The sequence below is a fragment of the Besnoitia besnoiti genome, chromosome IX, assembly GCF_002563875.1.
Source record: "Besnoitia besnoiti strain Bb-Ger1 chromosome IX, whole genome shotgun sequence".
Classification (NCBI taxonomy): Eukaryota; Apicomplexa; class Conoidasida; order Eucoccidiorida; family Sarcocystidae; genus Besnoitia; species Besnoitia besnoiti.
In genome coordinates, this window is record NC_042364.1 from 512,328 (window position 1) to 529,944 (window position 17,617).

The 17,617-nt window shown below is 57.5% G+C and overlaps 3 protein-coding genes across 3 annotated transcripts; 1 reads left to right on the top strand and 2 right to left on the bottom strand.

The window, feature by feature from the left end:
- Positions 1-131: 131 nt before the first annotated feature.
- On the bottom strand, positions 132-7,884 carry BESB_012510 (phospholipase, patatin family protein; the record flags this gene model as incomplete). The annotated part of the gene is made up of 11 exons (XM_029359981.1): positions 132-288; positions 501-601; positions 880-972; positions 1,092-1,245; positions 1,740-1,827; positions 2,304-2,380; positions 3,007-3,091; positions 3,403-3,528; positions 3,817-3,968; positions 4,437-6,223; positions 6,937-7,884. 11 exons carry the CDS (start codon positions 7,882-7,884, stop codon positions 132-134), a joined length of 3,768 nt encoding a protein of 1,255 aa, XP_029216648.1.
- Positions 7,885-9,873: 1,989 nt separating this feature from the next.
- Positions 9,874-10,839, bottom strand: BESB_012520 (uncharacterized protein; the record flags this gene model as incomplete). The annotated part of the gene is made up of 1 exon (XM_029359982.1): positions 9,874-10,839. One exon carries the CDS (start codon positions 10,837-10,839, stop codon positions 9,874-9,876), a length of 966 nt encoding a protein of 321 aa, XP_029216649.1.
- A 139-nt stretch (positions 10,840-10,978) lies between these two features.
- On the top strand, positions 10,979-15,969 carry BESB_012530 (putative protein phosphatase 2C; the record flags this gene model as incomplete). The annotated part of the gene is made up of 7 exons (XM_029359983.1): positions 10,979-11,892; positions 12,985-13,449; positions 13,808-13,919; positions 14,452-14,497; positions 14,921-14,985; positions 15,272-15,321; positions 15,855-15,969. 7 exons carry the CDS (start codon positions 10,979-10,981, stop codon positions 15,967-15,969), a joined length of 1,767 nt encoding a protein of 588 aa, XP_029216650.1.
- Positions 15,970-17,617: the final 1,648 nt, after the last annotated feature.

Below are 17,617 nucleotides of genomic sequence, written 5' to 3' on the forward strand. Positions count from 1 at the left end.
TTTTTCGGCGCGGTCATGACCTCGGCAGAGCGAGATCTGAGTCCGGGAGAACTGTGACTGTCGGCCCCGAGGTCGGAGGGAAGGCGCGGCGAGGCCAGCGGGTCTCAGTGCAGCACTGCCCGGCTTCACGATCAGCCAGAACCCGATATGCGAGAAAACGTGAAATCGCCTTGACGTCGAAAAAACTTGTCGTCGGTCAAATAACTCTCCGTCGTTGCGCGAATGTAGTCGCGCTGCCGACTGTCCATGCAATAGAGACTGCAATCCGACAGCTGTGGAGGGTTCAACCTGAACGGGGGAGAGACAGCCGACGGTGAACGGAAACATCAACAACGAGGAAGCAGCGCCTTTGCAGCAGAGAGCCCGCCTCGTCTGAGTGCGCGCACAAGCGCCGGTCCCTCTACGGCGTGCATTGATTCCGCTTCCTCCCACAGCGATTCCTCGTGCAACAGAAGGAAAGAGTTTCAGTCAAGAATGCATTCCTTCGGCGGACAGCCGACCTGTAGTACATGTTTTGGGTGTCGGCGAGCCAGTGCAGAACCTCTCGGTGAACGTGATGCTTCTTCGCCAGCGCGTTGGCCAGAATGTCTGCAGTCTTTTCCTCTCCAGCCTGATGGTTGCAAACAATCGGCGCCGCGACACACACATGCACTTTCATTCAATATCGTCCGTCCGCTCGGAACCCAAAATGCAGAAGTCATCCTTGGCGCCGTCGACTGGTGCTGCACTCGGCGACCCGCGCAGAATTTACTCACACATGCCATCGTGGAATGCACACGCGCCGATTTATAATCCTATACATGTACCCTGCGCCTATCCCTGCGGGGCGAAGATCTAGACGCCGAGCCCTGATTCCTAATTGGCTCTCGGTTAACGTACGGCTCCGCGGCGTCTTTCGCCTCGGCGCCTTGCGCCAGAGTCCTCCGTCGCCGCATGCCCCGTTCCCACAGACAAGAGAAGCTGAAGGTCTTCCTGCGAATAAAGGGTAGACACAGGACAACCGGCGTCGCATATCTAACGCAGACTGACCTACACTCGAGAGTAACACTGACGCTCCAGTGGATATCGCTACCAGGCGTAGGTGAACGCACCTGAATGAAACGGGCAAGCGGCTTGCTGGCAAGCCGCGACATCTCCTCGAGCGCAAGCAGCGTGGGGTTGGTCGCAGACGGCGTCCTCTGCTCCAGCTGGACGGCCGGTTCAAGGTGGTAGCCAAGGTGGGGAAGGTCACCCTTCGCCATCGTTCTGTCGAATCAACACACGACAACCGGAGCTGCAAAATGCGAGACAACGCGACAACGCACAACTGTACCAGCAGACGGGCTGCCTTCATACTTCCCTGTCCAAAGTGGGACTGTTGCCGCTGCTCTGACTTGACTCACGAACGCATGTGTGAAACGGCCGAAAACGCAGAGACAAAACCTAGCCTGGCGATGTGCTTGCGTCGAACTACGCTTTGTCGAGAGAGGAGACACGAGGCAGCCCTACGCACGTCCGCAGAGTCACCAGAGCTCGCTCACGGGGAAAACAGCAGCCGTGAACTTGCAGACAGGTCGCTTCCCAGCAGAATGGAAACTACGTCTATTGATAACGCGTGGGGCAAGTACGCAGTCCTAGCACAGAGACGACGACCAGGTGACGATATAGTCTGCGACAGTTGATGCACCGCATACACCACGCTCAGGTAAGCAAGGCTGTCAGCCCCTCCAGCGTCGCGCCGGTCTCGTGCGTCTTCTCACTTGATGTGCGTTCCATCTGCACACGTCGCCCAGCCCGCCACCCAGAGCGGGACGCGCGTCGTTCCGCGATATGCGTGCGCATCCAAAGCTGTGAAGAAACAACCAAACAGCACCGGATCGAAACGCGGAGCCTGCTGGAGCCACGCGCCCTAGCAGAACCACTCACCACCCCCCACGCGGACTTCAGCACTACAGGTTTTCATATCAAGCCATTCACGACGCGCGCACATGCATGAGCCCGAAAAAGGCACCCTCATAGTTAAACCTCCTTCTGCTTCTGCATTTGGCCGCGTCGCGTCGTCGCCATGCCAGGCAATCTATCGCTAACACTGCAAGCTTCGCGCAGCGTCGCCTGAGAGCACCTGACTGGGAGGCTCTCGACGATGAAGCTCCGTGCCAGGGTGAAGCCTGCTCCAGAAAGCCGTCAAGGTGCTCACGCACGCAGGGAAGTCAACAGCTCAACTGCGAACGCATTTATGACAGGGACCAGCAGCCCTTGACGGCAGCCAGACGCTCACGGCCTAGCAGCAGCCCCTGCGGGGTGGCTCGTCTGCGCGTCCGTACCTGGATGGGTGTGCTCGTAGCTTCGCAGGATGAACACTTCGTGCGGCTGCTTCAGCACGTCCGCCGCCGTGACCAAGCTACGCAAAGGGCGCAGACGCAGACAGAAATTTTACTGGTAGCAAGAGAGGCAACTCAGCTCGAACGCGCGTGCAGAAAATGCGTCCGCGTCAGGAGCCAACACCCGACCTCGCCGAAGGACAGCACCACACACGGCAGGACACACATGCCGCGCTTGGAGCCGCCTGGGCTAGCCAGGGCAACAGGTCTATCCGGAGCTTGCGCCATCGAAGGCGTTTAGGTAGAGCAAACGTACGGGCGGTGATATAGATACACACAGCGATGCATATATGCATATATATTGTATAAACATATATCTAAATATATGATCGGCATATCCGTTACGACAGCAGTGCGAATGTGCCGTGATCTGTTGTTTCCTGCACTAAAACGACCGCGTCGTGGCTCCAATGTTCTGTCAGTTGTCGAGCATCACACAGACACAGACATCTAGCACCGGAAACGATACAAACAGAGTCTCCACCGACACACGAATATACCGTGAACTAACGCACGCTTGACCGGAAATGGGCAAAATCATTCCCTTAACGCTGTCGATTCTGTGAACGCTTCGTTTGTCTTGTGCGTGCGGTTGTCGGGGCGTTCCGAGCCGCCGAAACCTCACTTAAAAAAACAAGCTGCTCACCAATAAGGTCTCGATGAAAACGTGTTGAGGAAATCTCCCCCCAAGCGCTCCACCAGGAGCTGCTGCACGCGGCTGCGCATGTGGCCTGAAGGATAAAAAGCAGCGGGTCGCCGGCGACAAAGAAGAAAACTAACGTTGCGGCGCTCAAGGGAGCCCGTGGGATGAAAACTGCCCGCCGCTCTACGAGGAGAGGCGTTTCACATGATCTGGGATTCGTCACAGCCTTCTACTCAGCACCGGCGTCTCCCGCTCCACTCCATGCCTGCCCTGGCTCCCTCTGGCTTCCTCTCACTCCACTGTCGGCTGGCGCAATGCACGTGAGCATTTCTTCCGCGTGGGCGCGGGGGCTCTCGCCTTCGCGCTGGAGCCTCTTCCGCCTGTGAGCTGCGTCCTCACCTTCGCGCATCAAAGTCTGCAGAAAATCTCCGCGCTCGCCCCCGCCCTCGTCTCCCTCTCCACTCCACGTTCGCAGCATTTCTGAGACCGTCACGCCGCGCAGGAACCCCAGCGCCAGCAGCCCTCCTGACAGAAATCCAAAAGGAACGCGAACGAACCATTCAGAAGAAACACAAACGCCATCAGAGGAGTACACCTACAGCGGAAGGAGAGTGGAAAACCCAGAACTTCTGCGGAACGTCCTCGAGGATCCTGAGCCCCTGGCTGGCAGTGAGTGAGGCTGCAGCGCCTCAACACGGCGGGCTTGGGCGGCCTCGCGCGTGCTCAGTAGCGGTTTTCTTGTTCGCCGCGCGTACCAACGAAACCAGCCAAAAGAGCTCCGCCTGGCACGCGGGCCCGGTAGCGGCTGCTCACCGAATCCGCTCCCTGCCAGCACATCGAAGCAAGAGGCGATCTGAATCGACGCGTCCTTCAGGTGGAAGCGCAGCTCCCTCTCAAGGCGACGGAGAATCAGGAGCGTGGCGTAAGTGAGCACGCCGCCGCCGTCGAATGTGAGCATCATGCATCTGAACAGACCGACGGCGAGCAGAAGACCGCACGAAGTGCAACACCTGACCGCCCCCTTCAGCGAACCTGAGTCTGTGCATCATCGCTGAGACGATAGATGTGTGCAAGAGTGCCTGCGCTCCTGTCGCCCTGACATACGGCAGGCCTCGTGAGCAGAGGCCGCGACGCCAGGGACTCATCAACCACAGGCAAGCCGCTCAACGCGACGACGTAGAACACAAACTCAGCGAGACTTTCGCGCGCATGTCGAGCACAGCACCGAAACTGCAACCCTTGGACTGTCAGCGCCACGTCACACCGCGCTGTTGGCTTTTTTCGGCCTTTCGCTTGTCTGTCACGGGCTCACTCATCGCTTTGCTACCTCATCTGCCTCCGCGTGCTAATAATATGTATCTTTCTGCCTCCACTTTGGCGCTGCAGGCAGCTCTGAGCAGGCGCCTTCTACACGCCCCTTCACTTGGGCGTACCTTCCAAGTTCGAAAGGCACGTTAGGGTTGCGAGGGATCTTCGTGGGTGTTCCACAGAAGACGATGGCGACCGCGGCCTTCAAGCGCATGCCGAGCGCCATCGCCGTGTGGACGTCGAGCCTCAGGCGGCATCCCACGCCCTGGGCGCACACAAAGGCGAATCGCACATTCTGCAGAGGGACAAACACGCGACCCTTCTCCTGCAGAATCAGCTGCTGCTGACACGCCCCAAGAGGCAGGGACGTCCGGCCGTGCGCGAAGCTCCGATAGACGCCTTCCTCCGCGCCGTACGCATACTCACGCACAACGGCGACCTGACTCTTTCGTGCGTCGAGACAAGGCGAGAGCGACGCGGAGAGAGGCGAGACGAGCGCGCCAGATTCAGATCCCGGGTTCGCTGTGCCGTGCTGTGCCGCGGACGCAAACCTCACGCCTGCTTCGTGCAGCGGCTCCTCTGCATCCCGCTCTCGGCTGGAGAGGCTTCCTCTCGGCTCTTCGCGCAGCCAACCAGACTTGCTCGGGAGCGTCTCGGCGCCTGAGGCTTCCCCCCGATTCGAACGTTGCCCAGCGAGCTCGATTGCCGCTCGCGCTCGATCCTCCTCTTCTGCGTGATTGGCGGCCGCATCCCGCTCTGCAGGTGATTCGATGCCTTGCTGTTCCACCTCTCCTGCGCATCCGCTTTCGTCGTGCTGTCCATTCGTTTCGCGGGCGTCCCCGTCGTCCTGGTGCGAAGCGCAGATCCGATCGCCCTCTTCGCCGACGACTTGCTGACGGCCGACCTCTGCTTTTTCCCTACCGGATCCGCACGAAGTCCCCTCTGGATCCGGCTCGCGCTCGATCTCGCCGTCTTCTGGCTTTTCTTCGCGTCGCTCCTCCGCTTCGCGCCCTGTCTCAGAGCGCCCGCGCCGCCCTTCTGCCTCGTTTGGTCGCGAGAGCGACACCGCATGGGAATCCGTTCTTCCTTTCTTCTGAGCTTCGAGCCCAGCGTCTGAGGCAGTTCGCGCCCGAGGCGAGTCCACATCCGGCCGCCGCGCAGCCAAGTCCTCTTCGTCTTCTGCCTGTAGATCGGCAAAGAAAGGAGAGAAAGAGGCGTCGCGCAGCTGCTCACCCCCGTATTCCAGGAGGGGCGCCGAAGGAGACGGGGCGGAAGCTGTGTAGCCTCCTGCACAGGCAGAGTGCTCATGCGCAGTATGTTGTCGAGGCTCGGGTACGCCGTTGTCTTCGCTCGCTGAATCAGCATCACTGAAGGGGTTGAAAGGGTTTGCCGCGCTCTCGTTGCTTGGGGTGTCTGCAGAGCTGACAGTGATCATCTGCGTCGGTGGCGCCACCTGACTGTGACGCACGAGGACGGCATCGGACCTCTGTCTGTCTCGCTCCGCCGCCTCCAGACGTGCTCTGCAGCGTCTGCCACTACTCCACATTTCACGTCCCGCCTCCGGACACGAAGACGGCACTGTATCGGCTTTTGATGCCAACGAGCAAGATGACCAGTCGCCCTCCAGAGCGCGCCCAGCCGCTTCACCTGCCCCAGGAACGTGTAGTGTGTATTCACTCGCGCCATCGCGTTTCGGAGTTGCGTCTCCTCCTCCTCGCCCACAAAACGCAAGTTTCTCTTCTTCGGGCTGCACGTGTGACTCCCAACTGGCGCTCGCCTGCGTGTGTGCGCTGGCAGGCGGCGACACCGCCGCCCAGGCTGCCGCCGTCGACGCCGGTGAGGGCGGCGAAAGCGCGTATTCGCAGACGACGCGCATCCGGGCTATCCCCAAATAAAGGCTGTCCCACGAGGTCTGCAAAGGGCAGCAGAGGAGACAGCGCAGCTCAGTCCACAGCGCACTGCAAGCGTAGACGCACGAAGAAAGCGATGGCGAGTTCGATACTGGAGAGGGCGCACGCTGCGGCACGCCCTGCGAGCACTGAGGCCAAATGAGCGAAGTCACACACGAGGTCTACAGAGACACCGGGACCTCACGATCAAGCAAAAAGGGAAGCGAACACGAGAAAGAATAGATGCCCAATCTGGCATGCCACCTTTTTCGGGGCCTCCGCCTTCCCGAAAACGCCGCGCCAGACCCCTAGAGTACAAACACCTGCGCCACGTCTCCCAATGATTATACTACGCCCGTGCGTCCTCAGGCTACATGTCCTCTAACGCCCACGAACCTACACTCGCATACGCATTTCCGCATTCTGCCAAAATGCCGAGAGCAACAGACGCGCCCCTAGGAATGTATATATTTATCTATACACGTACATATGCATAGTTGTAGATGTGTATATGTGTATATGTCAGCACATCACGGCTTGACTGTTCTGACGACGCATCTCCCGCGGTTCGACGCGCAGTGGACATCCCCACCCCCACGAAGAGAACTCTCATGTCCATTTGAACGCAGACGCGTGGGGACTGAGCGGAAACCGCGTCCCTGCTTGCAGAGGACGGGGCGCCGCGCCGCGTTGCAGTTTGAGGCTGCGGCAACATCGCTGCCCATGTGTGGCGTACTTTGTTTTTGTTTGTGACGCATATCGCGTAGTAGCCGGGAACAGCGAGGACAACTTCCTGCCTGAATTCGCTCAGCATGCCGTCAAAGAGAAGCAGTCGTTGTGAGAGCTCGCGGCGACGCCTGCCGCGGGCGGGGGCCTCTTTTCGAGTTTCGCCTTTCCGCCGCCCTGCCGCCCGTTCGGCGCGACCGCCCGGTGCCCGCAGCCACGCGCCGGAAGGCGGTGCGGCTCCACGCGGGAAGACAAGGGGCTGGTCGCTCGCAAGAGACGGCGCATGCCGTTCGCCTGCGTCTCCGCTGCTCGCGGCTTCACTCTGTGCATCGCCGACTCGCATTTCCACTGAAGAGAGAGAGGGAGAGCGACCCAGACCCGGGGTGGCGCTCTCAACCCCGGCTAGCGAATCGCACCAGTCGCTCTCGTCATCCAATAACCGCGCTCCAGCCTCACTGTCGCCCGCGGCTGCCTCCCCGCTGTCTCCGCGGGGCGAGGCTCGCGCGGCTCGTGGCCTCCATGGACCCGCGTGGTGGGGATGCGGGCGCGCCAGCGAGGGAGACGAAGCGAGGCGCAGCGGCGCAGACGCGTAGCGACGAGGCGAGAAGAGGCTGCGAGGCTCGAGCGAGCCAACGCAGCCCTGTGAAAAGTCCGCAAGTGGATACGCAGACGAGGATGGTGGCAACGAGCGGATGGCGGCCGCCAGCGCCGACGACGGACGGCGCGGAGGAGGAAGAAAGCCGACCTGAAGGAGCACGCCGCGAGAGGTTTCTAGAGCAGCTTCGACGCGCGGTGAAGCACTCGAGGCAACAGAGGCGTACGGAACAGCGATAGAAGCGAGACGCAGACCGGCGGGAGTCGCTACGTGATCAGGCTCGCTGCAAGTTGACGCTGCAGCAGACGCAGGCGATGACGCGAGCAGCGACGACGGCGATAAGCCTTCATACGAAGTCTCCATCGCGCCAGAAAGCTGAAAACAACCAACGCCAACGTCAGATCGGGGAGAAGGAAGCCGCGAACTAGTTAACACCAGACACAACGCGAGATACTCTCAACACACTGGCGAGCGGCGGCGAGCGTCGCATCGGTGACTACGCACACGAATGACGATGTGTGTATGTAGGAAGGAATATAGCAATACATATATACACATGAGTCCCGGCACGGGGCAACACAAAACGCGAATTGAGGTGGGGATTCCTCGAAATTGAATAGAATGAAGGAACAACAGTCAGTGCCTCTATCGTTGCTTCGTCTCCGCTCTTCTGGCGCGCAGGCTTCCTGCCTGAGTGAAGGAAGAAAGAGGGCGGAACACCTCGAGCGAGAAGACCTTATCTGTAAAATGGAACAATAAGACGTTACATTTGGGGAAACGTAAGCACATAAACATTTGGTATGCGCTGACCTCTCAGGGGCTCGCGTGCACGTTCGCTTGCGGGCTGCAGCCCCTAAAGAGCACTCTACTCCGCGAATAAAAGACAAAAGTGCAATGAAACACCAGAGCGGACACCACGCCGCAGATGGGGCCGCGAAAAAAATTGGCAAAGCCTGACTGAACGAAATAAAGTGGAGTCTGGCGGAAACTCCGGCTCAGCCGTGACGTCTCCTTGCGAGGGAACGCCTCAAGGTGACTCTGCAGTGGGCACCTCTACGCCTGCAGTATGAAATTCTCATGGGATAGCTGCAGCAGAAGGTAAATCCTCATTCGCATACACAGAAAGACCGCATTCAAAGCCATTACTTTGCATGTTTCCAGCTGACAGGGCCATCACGCGGCGAGCGCATGTAGCGATCAAATTCCGTTAGGTCTCTCGGCGCGAGCCTGTGCACTGCAGGCTCTTTACAGCGAAGGAGGCTCAAGCAGGAGACTAAGAATCCCTCCGCCATTTTTTCCACACTTTACTCCAAAAATAACAAGAAAGGCCAGGCGGAGTACGCAGAGTCTCTCTCTTTTCAGTTTCTCGCGTCTACGGAGCAGGCTGTCTCGAAGAGACGGCTAGGCGCGCCCTCTGAGTCGGCTCTACGCACGCAAGCGGCACGGAGGGGAGCACACGCGCAGCTCGAAGAGACGCTACTTCACGAGGCAGCATCTCTTTTCCTCCTCTTCTCAAGCACTTCTCCGCTTGTCAGCCTACACGGCGCATGATTATCCTCGCTTGCGCCTGAGCTCCGCATAACTAAGAAAACCTTGAAATGAGCCGCAGTCGGCGTGCACTGAATCGTGTCGTGTCATCAGTGTGTGGGAGCGCGGATACATGAATCGACTCTAGCCGGAGGGATGGATGAATAAACCAAATCTGGAGCAAGAAACCGGGAAAACAATCGAAAAAGGAGATGTATGGAGAGCTGAAACGCTTGATTTAGCAACAGCTAGGCTGGTACCCCGAACGGGGAGGCGGAAAGAGCCAAGGGCTTAAACAGTGAGGCGAACTGCTCTGAGCTAGAGGAAGGGCAGCGACAATGGACTGTCTCCATCTACTTGAGAGCGTTTGATGGCGCGTCCTCGGCGTGTTACGTTTGCTTTGTATCTATGTGATTCTTTATATTACATGTTTACTTTGTGCGACCGCGCTGCTTGCCATTGAGGCGACGCGCCGGCGTGCCCGACTATAGGACGACGCGTGCCCCTGGAAGACTTTGCGGCGTGTGTCTCGGCACGGTTGGGAGCGGCTTTTTCTTGAAGAGACAGCAACAGCGCAGAGGCCTTTCGATATGCATGCCTTCAAAAAGAAAAGGCGCACACCGAATCGCTTTTTTTAACACGCGTTCTGGAGAAGGAAGAAAGAAACATGTCGAGTGTCCATCGACGTGCTTTACACTGAGACAGGAAAATTTGTGGCTCTGTCTCTGGCTCGTCGCCGCTCTCGGTACTTCGCCCTCCTGCTGGTCCGTCGTATTTCTTTCCCCGGGAATTCGTGCACTCTTTGTTTCGGCTGTTGCGCTATAGTCAAAAAACCACAGAAAGAAACGAGAGTTCAAACTGAGAGTCTTTCGCTGCGCACACACGCAGGCCGACACTGCAGCTCCAGGTGATTTGACGCGCAGCCTGCTTGTTTCCGGACACCTGGGGCCACAGTTCGCAGCAGCTTCGAGCAGCTTCCGCTACTTCTGCGTTTGCAATCGCCCATCTGCGTCCGCAGATTCCCTCTTTTCGTGTATTTTGTCCTTCCCTCCGGTCTCGACTGTCGAGCTGAGTCAGCTGGTCGCCTGCCTCTCGCTTCACAGTCTCCTCTGTCTTCTGTTCTCGCCGCCCGAACGCCCTTCTTCTCCGTCGCCGGCCTCTGTGTCTGCCTCGGCGCTGCGATCCTCTGGAGCACCTCTGCGCGCCGTTTTGACTCCCAATCGCAGCGCCTGAAGTCGCGGACGCTGCAAATTCCATTCGTCTGCCCCCCCTCCCTGCCTTTCGCTTCCGGCTCTCGCGAGACCTAGTTTCCTGCACGCACCATCGTCGGATTCGGAGTGCACTCTGGAGCTGTTTCAATTTGCTAAGGTCTCGGCATTTTGCCTCCTGGACGATTTGGTTGTGGAGTCTCCTCATCGCCTCTTTGCCCGCCGACCTTCCAGTCGGGGGGGAACACCCGCGGGCCCCTGTGTGCGGACTCGCACGCTCTCGAGTCGTTGCCCTCTCCGGCGACGCAGGGACGTGCAGGATGGTTGCTGGCGGTCTCGCAGTCTCCTCGGTGTCTTGCTCTGTGTCGTTTTCGCCTTCCTTCCAGAGCCGCCCCTCCGCTCTGCCGCTCGCGTGCTCCACATCGCCGCAGTCGACTTCGTTGCGCCGGCCTTCGCCGCGTCCATCTCCGCGCTGGCTTTCGGGATCTTCCCGCGCTGCAGGACTTAGCAGTTTTCTGGACTGTGACTGTCCCCTGCTCCTCGCTTTCTGCTTTCTTGCGGTCCTGCTTTCCTCCGTCGCCATGAAGACGCAGCCCACTGCCGCGACTTGGGGCCCCGCGCCCTTCTCTCCCGCCTGTCTCCCTCCGTCCGGTCTCTCTTCTTTCACGTCCGACGGCGCAGCCACGTTCGCGCGGTCGTCTCGCTTCTCGTGTCGCCTGGCGATGGCGGCGCTGACCGCGGTCGCGGCTCCAGCTGGCGGGCCCAAGGCGGTCGCGTTCTTTGCCGGGGCCCGGGGCGCGCTGGCGGGTGTCTCCTTCGCGACAAGTCTGCGCCTCGCTGCGGCGCCTTCTTTCCTGCCTAGTCCGTGCGCCTTAGCCAGGCAGCGAGCGGAGTTTCCGAAGGTGCAACAGACTGAGTCCGGCGACTGCGGAGACAGTTTCGCGGCGGAGCAGTGCGCGTCCACCGAGTGCCGCGGAGCCGACGGCACGAGGAGGCACGAAGGCCACTGCAGCGCGCGCTTTCACTCCAATGCCGCGGACGCTTCGTCTTCTGAAAGAGGAGTGCTAGGCGGAACTGCGAAGAAACAGAAACATGGACGACATACGATCCTCAGGAATCGGTTTGGCTCGGCTCTCGCGAGTGCGCTGGGGCTCCCCTCCGCTGGCTCGGCGCCGTCTGCGTCGCAGAAGGTGAGGCAGAACAAATCTATCCCTTTCCTTTCGCCCGACACGCGTCGGCTGTCGACCTTGCCTCTCGCGGTGACCTCGTTTCTGTCGCGGTCGGATGCGGGCGGCGGGCGCGGCGAGTGCGGGTCTGCAGACGGTGTATGTACACCGCACGCGCGTCCGCGACCCCGGGCGCCTCGCGCGACCTCGCATATCTCACTGGTCACGCATCTGTCGTCGCCGCCTCGTCCGCCGGGCTCGGCGTCTTTTGCCTCGCGCCCCGCCACCTCCCTCTCGGCGTCAGCTTCGTCAACCCCTGCAGCTCTCGCTGGAAATGCCGCGCTGGAGACTCGACAGGGCCTTCAGGGCCCGCCACGCCGATTCCTCTCCTTCGATGCTCACCGCGTGCAAATCCCGCACCCCTCCAAGCGGGAGAAGGGAGGCGAGGATGCGTCGTCCTGCTCGGAAAGGTAGGCACGAAAAGAAACCTTAAAGCGTAATCCCTAATTGCTCAGCTGCTCTAACACTATTTGCATCTTCACCTGTCGCTCCCATCTTGCGCTGCGACAGAAATGCGCATCTGTGTACTGGGCTAAGAACGTCTGGACTTTCAGCTGTCTTAAGCATTCCAGTGGGGTGGTGGTGTACTGCAATCATAAAGAACTACCTTGTTTCGACTTCGTACCGACTGTGTTATTGTAGCACATATCAATCCATCCGCGATCCAGAACTGTATAACTCAAGTCGATTAAACAAAGACATTATAGTTCCTAGAATACTGAAGATGACTCCGGTTATGAGATACTCCATGTTACACTTACTAAAATGGGATTCCTAGGTTTATATAAACTACCTGTTTCTGGGGAGTATTTAATCCTGTTTATGATTTAAGGGATGTAAAGGTGCTCAGGATCTAACCATCGGGCAACTCTACAGTGGTATTAGTAGCATCTAGTGTTGATGTACAACAGACGCCCTCCTTGTTCCACTACCTAACCATAAGCTAGTTCCAGATATTAAGGACGTACACTTCATATAACTACACAACGTTATGCCAAGAAGGATACCAGATATCTGGCTTTAAGCTTCCGCGCATGCTATGCGTATATATATATATATATATATATATATATGGTAGATATATACATGTATATGCGCAAGTATCGTTCACGTGTCGCAGAGTTTGCAGCTGTGCACGAATACCTGCCTGAACTGATCGAAATACTGTGCCTCACAGGGAGGGCTTCTCGTTCGCTGACTCGCGCACACGCAATGCGTGCCTGACCTCGCGCCGGGCGTTAGGGGGCCGCAGAGGCGGTTCGAGGCCAGCCGCGTGGCTGCTGTGCAGTTGGCGCGTCGTCCGCGTAGTTCCGTTCCGAGTGTGTGCGTGTTTTCTTCGGTTTTCCCCGGTTCGTCGCGTGCCTCCTCTCTGCGCGGCCTTCGGCTGGCGCTCGTTGTAGTCGCAGTCCATCGAAAAGAGAGGAGACGTGCGGTGGCGGCCGAGGGCCCTGCGCCGGCGTCGCTTGATGGTTGTCGCCTCTTGTTGCTTTTCCTTCCGGCAGCTTTCTCGTCGTCGCCGACGGCGTGGGCGGCTGGGAGAGCTCCGGGATCGACGCAGGCCTGTACGCTCGCGAGCTCGTCCATCGCCTGCGCGCGATCTTCGACGAATGCGCCGGTCAGGGGGCCTCCGTCGCGGGTCCGCTCGGCGCGCCGCCGTCGCCCGCCGAGCTCGCCTCCGCGTGCTACCGCCCCGCGGCGAAGGCGGCTGGACGCAAGGAGGCGGATGCGCAGATGACACAAGGCGAAGCGGAGAGCCCGACGAGCGAGGGCGAAACGTGCGACAGCAAGGCAAGCGCAGGCGAAAACGAGGAGAGTCAGGCCGCGCCGGATCCCGTGAAGCTGCTCAAGGCGGCGTATCTCACGACGCGGTCAATCGGCTCCAGCACCTGCTGCCTCGTCTTGCTCGACAGCCTCCACCGCAAAGTCCGCGCGGCGAACCTCGGCGACTCCGGCTTCCTCCTCTATCGGTGAGGGCGGGGGCCTGCGGTGCTCGTCGCCGCTGCGTACTTGATCTGTCCCTGCGCGGTGGCCGATCGATCCCAAGATACACTTATCTGTCGCAGGCTTACTCAACGCCTCCTTACAATCTATCGTTCACATGTCTTCTGGTGTCAGTCGAGATCGTGCTAATGGCGAAAATGGATGTTCTGTTCTGGCGCGTGGGCGCGTCCTGTCTTCGGGCGAGGGCAGCTCTGCACTCGCGTGCCTTTCTCGCGGACAGTGAGAGTCACGATTCGGCTGTGCGGTGGTGAGCTCGCCTGCGGAGTGCTCGTCTCAGCCGCGGCGCGCGAATGCGATGTGGCGCGGGTCTGTGGAGTGATGCAGCCCCAGCGAGGACCGAGTCGTCGCCCGGAGCGCCTTCCAGTGCCACGATTTCAATTTCCCGCTGCAACTGGGGACAGGCAGCTCCGACATGCCCGAGCACGCGCAAGTGCTGGTGAGTCTCAAACTTAACTCGGGTAATCAAGGAAATTATAAACCTAGAATACCAGGATGATGCCGGTTATGAGACTACCAAACTCTTGAAGATCGCACACGGAGCCGCGGTTTCAATGTGAACGCAGACGCACATGCATCAGAAAGCCGCCCTCCGGATGCGCACACGTGTGTGCTTTTCCGCCTCAGTTCATGAGCTGCATGCGCACTTTCGGTTCGCCTTCGGCGTCCGTTTGTGACCAGCTGACGGGGGGTCTGGCAAAGGCGTCTATGAGCGTTTTCTTGTGTAAGTAGCTGGTGTGCAACATGTGCACATGCATTTATACATATTCATATACATATATCATGATCATATTTATTTAGTTATGTGGCGGTTGGGGAACTGCGTCTGCGCGTTCACTCGGGTTCTGAGGAGAGCCTACGCATGTCGCGACAAGGCCCGAGAGGACCTCTCGGCCTCGCCGTCTGAGCCGTGGCACTTTGCGAGTGATGCGACAAAACGGGTATGCCCGCAAGCTTGTGTGTGCCTGCAGGAGCTCCCGGTAGAGGAGGGCGACGTCCTCTTCCTTGCCACAGATGGTGAGCGCGTGTCTATCCCTGCCGGAGTCGGACTATCTTTTCTCGACGTGGACTTCTACGTGCTTCGCGCGGCACCAGCTTGTCTAGTCTGTTGCGTGCTTCGCGCTGCCCAGTCTGGCCTCCGCTCGCTCCCCCCCTCCTCGCTCTCTCTCAGTTAGGGTTTAGGGCTGCAGCAAGTCTTGCATGGCGTCGAGCACTGCACATCTATGTCTGTATATATGCTTATATATAGATATAAATAGATAGATAAAGATTGATGTAGATAGATAGATATGCATGTTTCTTAATTTCTTCTATGCGCGTGGAGGCCTCGCTCTAGTGAGTGTATACACACAATCCGTCGATTGCGTATGCCATCGCTGTCGGCTGGCTCGGTTTGAGTCTCATGGAATCTTTTCTCTTTTTTCCTTGTTTCCTCTGCAGGCGTGTGGGACAACCTCTACGACGAACAGATCCTAGACGTGCTGCGCAAGCAGCGAGATGTGAGAGTAAGCGGCAGATGCTCTCGAATTCCACAGCTAGCTGTATATATATATATATATGTATATATATATATATATATATATATATATCGTCATGACGGTGTCTCGTCGTTCCCCTTTACATATTGATATATATGTATCTTTGATGAGTGTTTTTCTTTCTGCGAGTTTCTGCATCTACCTGCAAAGGCGTCCTTCTGCACAGTCACTTATATGCTTCTATACCTATATGTATGTATCTATATCTATCTATAATCATCAGAGGGTGCCTTTGCGTGTGGGGCGCATACAGCAAGCTGCACAGGAGCTTGGCGACCTGGCCTTCAAGTATTCGCAGAACCCGTAAGATGCCTTCCCTCCGTGGACGGGGTAGTGTGAGCATGCTGCGGAGGCGCGTTCTATCCAATCGCACGAATCTGTGCCGAATCGTCTCTGCACAGGCAGTTGGGTAGCAGCATTTGTCATCGGCCCCGTGTCTGTATGTCCATTGTTGCCTGGCAATATATCGGCGCGCCTTTGAACATCTGCATGCAGATGGAGCCGTGGCTGCGGGAGCTTGTGTATGATGGCGCTGCGCTCCTTGGGCGCTGGCGCTCAACCCGAATTCGAAGCTCCACGTTCCTGGCGGTTGTTAGGGTCAGCGTAGAAGTGCGCTCCTGTTCTTGCATATGGGAAGGGCTGTTCACGATGCTCTGTCTCCGTCTCGCATGCGTCTCTGAGGCCGGGGAGAGCGTCCGCGCGGCGGCGAGCTGCTCACGTGGTATGTACGTACAGTAGAGAGAGAGAGGAACCTGGCTGGCGCACATGGACGTTCTCTGTGCCCGACCAGACGATTTTCTGACTGTCGAGTTCTTCACGCATCGGATGCTTCACAGGCACTGGGCGAGTCCCTTCTCCACGAAAGAGCGCGAAGTCTTGGGCTTGACTCGACGGCATCTCGGTGGAAAACCCGACGACATCTCCATCATCGTCGCGCAGGTCACGCGGTAGGTGCTTCGCAGCGCTGGCGCCTCTCTCTGAAAAAGCAGCGGACGAAATTTGCGCTCGAGTCGCTGCTGCGCAGACTTCTCCCCGCGTTGCGAGGCACAGGCTCATGTTTGAAGCGACTACATCTGTAGCGTGCTCACGCGCTGAGGGTGTATCTCTGCCAGAGGTTCAGTCCTTGTCTCGGTTTTCGCGTGCATGCAGACGTCAATGGAATTACACGCGCAAAGGCAAAACAGTTGAATCTTGCGTCGTAGTCATATTTCTCTGTATATAAATATATGCAAACATCTATTCGTATGCGCATGCGTAGTTGGGCTTGAACGTAACTGCGTAGGTGTACGCCGATATCTATATATCTATATCTATATCTATCTATCTATATCTATCTATCTATATCTATCTATCTATCTATCTATCTATCTATCTATCTATCTATCTATCTATCTATCTATCTATCTATCTATCTATCTATCTATCTATCTATCTATCTATATATATATATATATATATAGTACCAGTTCACTCACACGTGTGTAGATGCATGGTCATAGCTCTGAACTCAGGCTTTTGCTATTGTATCTATATATATGAATACATATATGTGTGGTACATGCATATGCGATCGCTTTGTAGGAATCGAAGGCCAAAGGCGACGTAGAGTCTCCAAACAGAGGACGGCGATTGTGCAGTCCGAGGTAGAGGTCCTGTATCTTTTGAATAGTCTGGAAGCCGCAACGCTTCTGCGAGAGAGAGACACCGAAGAGAGAAAGGGAAATGACAGGAGGCGGGAGAAGTGACCAGAGGGCGAGAAAGACGCGAAAACGACTAGTAGAGGACAAAGCCGTCGCGTCCATTGCCAGAAGATGGCTCAAGTTGAAAGAGAATCGAGACGCGCGAGGACTGAGGGAGACGCGGAGGCTGTCAAGTGGAGCAAAACAGTAATGAGCCATAGAAGACGAAAGACAAGGAAAATTCGACCCTGAGAAGGAGAGAGCCTGGAGCTACTCTCGCAGAGCTACCCTCGGCCTCAGTCCCGTCCACGGAAGCAGCATGCTCGACACATGATAACGGGGCAGTGCTGCCCGCGGAATTTATATGTTTTTGAGCAAGTGAAATACCACGAAAACCAAGTATTTGCATGTATATGTATATCTGCATATGTACGTTGGCTGTTCAATCGCGGGGTTAAAAGGCCGGAGACCGAAGGCAACGAGTGCAGAGAAGTTCGGGGACTGCGTGTTTTTTTGTTCGTTGATCACGAGACGGCTTTTCGTTATCTTTTTTGATGCACGTTCGGAAGTGGAAAGCACACACCCGTAGGCGAACGAGGTGTGGTGGCGGCATTGTTCCTTTTCGTTTTTCTTCCCGGTCATCCTCCAACTGGAAACCTCGTTACTCCTATGGGGTTTTCCGGCATGTGCGCCGCGCGAATTCGCGTATTCTACTCTTCTTCACGTCCCGACCCTCTGTTGCAGGAAATGCAGACGAGGCTTTGCAAGGTTTTCTTTGTGACTTCGCTGACCTCGGAGTCTCCGCTTCTCCTGTCTCTCCCGCGTCCACTTGGCACGCCTAGAAAGAGGCACAGGCGGACTTAGGGTTTAGGGTCTTCGCTAGGTTTCGTCTGGCTTCGGCGAGTCAGCAGTTTCTACAG